Source organism: Dendroctonus ponderosae, unplaced genomic scaffold (genome assembly GCF_020466585.1).
Source record: "Dendroctonus ponderosae isolate FM_Combo_2020 unplaced genomic scaffold, Dpon_F_20191213v2 Dpon_F_20191213_7, whole genome shotgun sequence".
NCBI classification, from domain to species: domain Eukaryota; kingdom Metazoa; phylum Arthropoda; class Insecta; order Coleoptera; family Curculionidae; genus Dendroctonus; species Dendroctonus ponderosae.
The window spans coordinates 13,549,558-13,557,805 of NW_026018916.1; the positions used below are offsets into that span (position 1 = coordinate 13,549,558).

Below are 8,248 nucleotides of genomic sequence, written 5' to 3' on the forward strand. Positions count from 1 at the left end.
ACAATTGTCTCCGATGAAAATCACTAAACAAGTAGGTAGTAATATTTTACCAGTTCGGAACTTTGAATCGTGCAATACAATGCAAATGGACATCATATGGGCGGCATCTGGGCTACAGACGGAGAGTAAGACATAGGGAATCGGTACCGGGGTTCTATCGATACGATTTAATTTAATTTTTTCTAGATACGAATTTGCGTCCGCAATCCATCAGGCGATTTAAAATAGGTCCAACAGTTTTTCAAAAACTTCATTGTCGTGGATCTTAGGCACAATTTTGTTACACAACATCGATTGTTAGTTCCTAAACCAATATTTAACAGTACACGGCAATGTGCAATCTCCTTTGCAATGATAAATACCCGGTCGTTTGAAGATGATTTTCAAAAGTTTGTAATACATTTTTCTGCAAATTAATGGACGATCCGCATTTTTTGCACTTAAACTGCTTTAGTGTGTATAATTGTGTGAGCACTTTAATTGGAAATTTAAAAGAAGTCGAAACTCGAACAGGCATTTAGTACATGAGCACCCTTAACCTAGTATTGCAGTATCTGCAGCTTCTCCTTTGATAATTGGTTGATTCATTGTTATCAGCGTTATAAAATAAACTGCACCGAACACAATAATAACACACTCAATAATTGATAAATCAAAATCACTATCAGTTTAATAACGCAATCTGTATTTGAAAAGTTTATCATATCTACAGATGCACCCGCACTAAGAGAAAAAAGTCGAAGTCCGTCCCAAGCCTGAGGCGCGAAGAGGCCGGAGTGGAAGCCGCCGTTACCGAGAAAAATCGGTTCACCATCCCATAAAAAGTTATCACTTTAAAAATTAAATTTATAAAATTCCTTGCGAATGCAATAAATTTTACATAGGAGAGACCCCAATACCATTACGCAAAATAATCAAAGAACACCAATCATACATAAAAAACAGAGAATATCATAAATCACATATTTGTCAACATGCATTTGATAATTGCCACAAAATTCAATGAAATAATTCTACAATTTTAACAAAAGAACAATACACAAAAATACGTAAACTTAAAGAAAGCGCACTAATTTTACTAAATCAAAATAATTGTGTTGCTTCATGTTCATTTAATTTAAGTCATACATGGTTACTTATGCTAAAATCTGAAGTAGACCAGAGAAGCAATCTTTTTTTAATTTGCTTCAGGAATTCTTCTAAACGACCCTCACGCTATGTTTGGGAGAGGTTTCAACCAAAAAAATGTTTGTGCAACGACCCTATTGGACATGCTGTGGCCGAATTTTTGGCATCTCTTACACTGAGAAATGTGCCTTAAGTTATTTGCTGACGAATTTCTTTGTGGTTCAATCACTATTGCTAGGTTTAGGAGGTACTTGACCTCAAAGATTTTGGTTTGCTTTTTGAGCAAGAGCATTTTGACCATGTTGGTTTTTGTTTTCAGATTATCCATTCAGAAGAATAGAATTTCGCTAAGGGTGAAGTTTCTTCAAGTTCAGTTTGGATTTCGCTTAATGGCATTTCCAGATGAAGGCCCTTAAATATTGCTTTTTGTCTGCATAATCGGCTTTTTGTCTTCGAGAAGGGAGGGTGTGAGAATGGAACTCAATTTTTTCATGGCTGAAGAACTTTGTGATCGAACGGTGGTCATCGCTCGATTTGGGGTAATTGTATTTGACTGTAAGAGAGAACGGGCTTTTGGCCATTCGGAAACATTCCACTTATACAAGGTATGTCGACGCGCAGTATTGTCTGTTTTTGTCGCACATCGTAACGCCACGTGTGTTGCTGAATCGTGCGATTTATAATTGTATTGCATGCCAAATGCGGATGATTTGATTAATTTATGACCTTTTTGCGACGGCAGCATAATGAAGTTTGACTTTTCCAGTGTTGAGCGTTTTAAACATTGCTGTTTTCATTAATAATACATATTTTTATTGCCAACAACATCTGCAGTAAAACCCATAGCAATAATGTTGAAATTAATTCAAAAAATTACTGATAAAAACACAAATCGCATATTGTATTATAAAGTTGAAAATACAAGGCGTTTTTTAATAAGTGTCCGATATTTATCAGGACGAGTCTTCGGGTATTCTTAAGATACAAAATTTATATAAGCATGAGTCTGCAAGGCCTTACTTATCGAGCTACAGTGGTGTCTAAAATGTATTTTTATTTGAGTTTTTTCTAAATAATTTTTGAATTATCTATTGACATTGATATTTTTTCCTGGGTTTCAGTCATTTATTGTCTCTATTTATCAATTGAAATACGTTTCGCTGTATTTTTCCACCATCATCAGTTTTTATGTGTAGCGTTGTTGCTGCTTTAAGCCTTGGCATACATTTTTGAATGCAGTTTTTTGAAAATGTATGCCAAGGCTTAAAGCAGCAACAACGCTACACATAAAAACTGATGATGGTGAAAAAATACACCGAAACGTATTTTAATTGATAAATAAAGACGATAAATGACTGAAACCCAGGAATTAATTTTGATTTGGAATTGAAACACAGTCAGGAAAGTATATACAATTGATATCTTTGGACATAAATACACAGAAATAAAACCGCCTACTTAATCCTTGAAGAATCCTGAAGTTTACTAGCCTACTTAATCCTTGATTTAGGAAAACAATATAAAAGTACAGTTTTTGAATACCTTGTAGCTCGACAAGTAAGGGCTTGCGGCTTATGCTTATATGAATTTTTATCTTAAAAATACCTGACGAATCGTGTGAAATATCGGACACTTTTTCAAAAACTGTATGATAAAAGGGCTACCTAACTATGCTTTAATTGTGACACGGTTTTTAATTTCATACAAATAATGCAATCTTAGAAAATTCCATGAATATCATTTATTATCATTAATTGACTTTTTTTGATACATGTAAATTTTGACTATTTTTTTTCAAGCGCTGTTTACAACTTTCAAAACTAATTCTACGGTTTAAATCTCTAAGTCTAATATAAGTTCGTGTTGTTGACAAACCTAGAAGTGCCTCATAAGGAATAATGATATCAGGATTTAGCTTGCTCCTAGTGCAGTCGGCTAATTTTTTGAATAAATATTTCTCACAAGCTAATTACGTTCCATGCATAACATTAAATTCAGATTCCAATATTTTAGTAGCTTGCAACATGTTTTCATTTGCGCATAGAAGATTTCCTCTTGAAATGAAACTCAGCCAATTTTGGGAAGTTCCATCAATTTTAATATTTTTTGCTTCCACACCTAATTCATATTTTCCTCTAAATCTGTGGGCGACATAACCGGCTATATTTTCCAGGCAAAGATTTCAGTAAATCAGTATTTTCACTACTATTCTCAGTTTCTGTCTCTATGAAACTATAAAAAGAGTTTGGTAACCTGTGCTATAAAATCTGATGGAATGCCATTGTGGCCATGGTATACCGATCGAAACTGCAACACACGTGACGTCATTGCGCCATTCAGACAAATTTTGTTCGAGCGGCTGACATACCGTGTATAATAATGTTTCTGTAACATCCTGCCAATTATTTTTGGTTATGTGTATGTAGAGCAGGCACGCAAAGTCCTGTTTCTCCACGGTTTCTTTCACTTTAGTGTCAATTTGATATAAAGTTCTCGACCTGAGTATTCTCTTTATCTCCTGATTACTGTTCTCATTTGTCGTAAACGCCCTCCCCAAGTGTCCCAGTTCCCTCTCAAGTTCATTTGCGTCTCAGATCCTCTCAGCGCTTTTGGCCAAGATTTGCATGACGCTCTTTTATGATCCCGGGTGATTGTTTGATCTTTTGTTGAAATACCGGTCGGTGTATCTGGGTTTCCTGTAGACCGAATGACTCAGCTTTCCACTAGGTAGTCTCAAAATCAAAACATATAGGAATAGGAGTAATGGGAGACTACCTTCAACAACTTTCTAAATAAAATAAACTGAAAGCAGTAAAACTTAGCTAGGTTAAATGAAAGTATAATAATTACTCGTTAAACAAAAATTTTACAATGAAATATATTACAACTCTAAAACGGAAATCAATAAGCCATAACATTACTGGACATTCAACCAACTTTTCATCTTCGAAAATGCAATACATCCGTCAAATATCTTGCGCTTCGCCTACACAGTGTGAACAACACGGATGTAGGAATTGATTTGATACGAAGCGCTGATCTCCAGACATTGAATGAGCAGCTCCTACTAAGGCATTACACAAAACATCTTGCGAAGATGTTATGCTTAGCGGATGTTTCAATACCTAAAAATTACATATTAACATCAACATTCATTTCATAATTGAATTAACAAATTGCGTAGTATAGTGTGTAATTTCGTATTTGTACAGATTGTGGCCTCTGTTCAAATACGAAATAATACCGCAAAATACACAATTTGTTAATTTTATTCAGTTTTATCTACATACAAACTATACATATTTAAAAGAAATGTTTAAAAAGTAATATTTCATAATTTTTCTTGGTTTGAATGTCACTTGCGATAATAATCGAATTTGAAAGTGTACATACTTCGCGATCCAAGATTTTCTACAAAAGAACTGAATGCCTAAAACAGCAGCCAGCAGTTGTACAATAAAAACCAGTGATGACAGATTTTGAAATACCGTTATATAATGTAGGTACACCCCTGCTATTTCCGAAAACAAACATTATTTCTGCAATAAATTAAATGTTGGCTCAAATTATCGCATTTTTATCTTTCAATTTTGTTTTAATCGTAAAAACGCTCGTTCATGTTTGTGACGTCACGCCCTCTAACATAACAATTTGTAGTGTGCTTCTGCTCGATTCTTCTGGTTCTCTAATTCTGGTACTAATCCGTTGCACCGAAACCCGACGACTGGATACGACCCTCGACATCTGCTCCTGCGTCCTAACACTAAAAACTCCATTTCCATACCTTTTTGGAACCAATATACAGGGTGATTCATGGTCGATGGCGTATTAGACGTTTAAGGAGAATGCGGTGCCCGCTCTATCTGCAAGGCATGCAATATCTATCGGCCTAAATTATTTTCAGCAATGCGAGAGTGCCGCTTATACCGGAAAGTACATACAACTTTAATATTTTAAATGAGACACCCTCTATATTATTGCACCGTGAGATTGGCTATATACATGGTGGTTTTTTAGTGCGATAGAGTCCATTATTTCTGATGGTGTTGAACTTTTCATTGAATTTTCGTTGAATATTTCAAATCATGGGCAAACACAAAATGAAATGTCGTCAAAAGGGGCACACAGTTTCACATATCGGGACAAAACTCTCTTAAACTATAGGGTTCCAAACCTATTACCAGATTTTTAATTTCCGTTTTGAACGATTTTTGTGAGGAAATACCTTTTATTCTGGCTGGGAGACAATTTTATACACATATAACACCTTTCCGTGCGCGATAGCCTATGTGCTATACAACCGATATCCAATGCTCTGGAGCTATACTCGTGTTTTTGTCTAATGTCAAAAAGGTTCTTGTTTCTAAAGAAGAACATTAGACATTCGTATGACACCATAAACCGTCATTATCTTAAGGTTCTTAAACACCGATCTACAACTTTGCAAGTAAGTCATTTTCTTTATAATCCTAAGTATTCTTTTCTGAATGACAAAAATACGCTGGATCATACAGGCTTTCCCCCAAAATATAATACCATATTTAAGGACCGATTCAAAATTCGCAAAGTGTTAGTTGTTCGTTAATATCCGTGAGTTTTCGTTCATGTACTTACTAACAACCCTAATGCCATAACAAATGAAGTTTAGTTTTTTACTTAAATTATTTATATGGACTGACCAACCAAGATGTTCATTTATGTGAATGCCTAAAAAATTAGCATTTTCCATTATCTTTACTTCCTTCTTACCAAGCTCGATATGTAACGACCCTATTACTTTATTCTGTCTTGTTTGAAACAGCAGTACATTCATTTTATCTTTATTTAAAATAAGTTTATTTGATATGAACCAGTCTGTAACTAAATTAAAGAATGCCTCGGCCCTTAAAGTTAGTTCTTGCAGATTTTTACATCCAATGATTAAATTTGTGTCGTCGGCGTAGTTTACCATATGCTAGCAGGAAGTATTCATTAAAAGCTGTAGATCACAAACAGTATAAAAAGAAGTGGACCCAAAATACTTCCTTGGGATATTCCTATGTTATCCGACAACATCTTCGATCTCCCATCTTTCCCCTTTTTTGTAACCATTACAACCTGCTTTCTGTCCTCTAAATATGATGTAAGTAGTAAGTAAATAGTTTCATATAAAAGTTGTTGACACACAAAGTGCGCACATTTAAAAAATATCTTATATGATACAGAGTGTCTCAGAAAAGCGAGACAAGATCAAAGTGTATTTCTTTAAATAGAACTACCCATTTTTTATTAGCTCATGGAATGCAGCTTGAAACGGTGCATATGCACAGTAAATTGTTTTTTTCTTACTTGCGACGTTGGCAGATTATCACCATTTTAGTAAAATTTTGCTTAAAAACATAATATCTAAAAATTCATTGTAGAAGCAAGAAAAAGAAGTCAAAGATACAAAAAAAAACACGTCTTTCCACTCACCACAGATCCGTTAACAATTATATTGAACCAAAATATCAATACATTGTACAGGGTGTTAACAATGTGGACTTCAATCTAAAACTTTTTAACGCAATATAACTTTTGTTTTTCAAATGGAAGTACCTGTATATTAATACGTCATTAGAACGACAATTTACAAAGTTACTAATTTGTTGACTTAGACAAAAGTTACTAATTAATTGACACTTTAAGCTATGAAATCAACAGTTTTCAAATTATAATTTATTTTATTTAAAAATTTCAAAAAGTTGTTACATTTTGTAAGGTAGCTATGGAAGTCAATGAATAAGTGTCAAAATTTGAATTGCCACGTTTAATTGATCATTTACCTAACTATATTAAGGAAAGATTGTTGTATTTACATGATGGAGCTCCAGTTCACCATACAGCTCAAATTCATCAATACCTAAATAATGAATTTCCTGAAAGGTGGATAGGTAGAGGTGGGCTGTTCAATAGCCTCCTCGTTCACCCGATTTGACAAAAATGGATTTCTTTTTATGAGCTTACGTCAAAAACAAAAATTATAAAATATCTCCAACTACAAAAGATGACATGAAGGAACGAATCGCAACTGTTTTTCGAAGCATTAATAATATTGTTTTGAACTGCGTTAGCGATTCATTTCAAAAACCTAGATATTAATAGTTGCTTATACATTAACGGAAATCATATTGAACATGTATTTTAAAATATCACTGTAGGTATAATTTTATACTTTTAATTTTTATAGACGTAGTAGCTGACCCGGCAAACGTTGTTTTGCCATATAAATTATTCCTAGGGTTTTTTTTTCATCTCGAGTGGGCGGTTTGCCCACTCGAGAGCTTCAGTAGGCCGTGTGTTGAAAGTTTTGTTAGACTTAGCCAGTTAAGGCTTTGTCTTTAGTGCTGACCTATCAGTACGCCTGGGTGAGGTAGGGGATTACTTGCCTGAGATTAGTAAATGAGAAAAAAAAATCCACTGAAAAAGAAGAGGTAAGTTTTGGGTAGTTTGGAAGAAACTGGCTTTTTTGGCATGGAAATTGGCCTTGTTTATCTTTAATGTGTTTAAATTTTGTTTTTCATTAAGCCGGTTTTTTTTTTCTTAAGGTAGTTGTTTTCAAGGGGGGTCTGTCATTAGACTATTAGGAAATTTGAAGTGGAGTTTTGGGATTGTTCGGGATGGGGGCTTTTTGGAACATCAGCTGTGTATAAGTTGTAAAAAGTTGGGGAAAGCGGGGCGCCCTGTGGGACACCTGCTTTTATGGATCGGATGGAGAATTTTGTTTCGTTCAGTTATGAAAAACTTTCTCTAGTGGGGAAAGTTTGCCACAAACTGAACGAAGGTTAGGGGTAGTTTGAGGATGTTTTGGAGTTTCCAAACCAAGCCCTCAGCCCAAGCTTCAGTAGGAGGAGGATGTTTTGGATATTTTACTTGAGCTAGTTCGTTGGAACTTTTGCTCTTTTATGACTGCCCTTTTCGGGACTTTTAAGTTTTAAATTTAGAAGAGTTTAACTGTGTGCTTAGTAGAAGTAATCAGTGGATTGTTGCCCGTGGCACCTCTGGTTGGGATTAGGGGGAAGGGGGGAAGAGCGGGGGGGTTTGTGTGGGGGTTTTGGGGAGCTAATCCCAGTTAAGGGGGGCCATGATGGTTTTCTGGCCC

At 35.0% G+C, this 8,248-nt stretch overlaps 1 protein-coding gene across 2 annotated transcripts in view; it reads right to left on the bottom strand.

Moving 5' to 3' along the window:
* Window positions 1–3,951: 3,951 nt before the first annotated feature.
* LOC109537622 (golgin-45) overlaps window positions 3,952–8,248 on the bottom strand; it is a 32,496-nt gene continuing 28,199 nt past the window's right edge. For both annotated transcript variants that reach the window (XM_019904429.2, XM_019904430.2), the window contains exon 6: window positions 3,952–4,253. In XM_019904429.2, coding sequence (XP_019759988.1) covers window positions 4,095–4,253 — 159 coding nt within the window. In that variant the 3' untranslated portion in view covers window positions 3,952–4,094. The remainder of the gene's footprint in view (window positions 4,254–8,248) is intronic.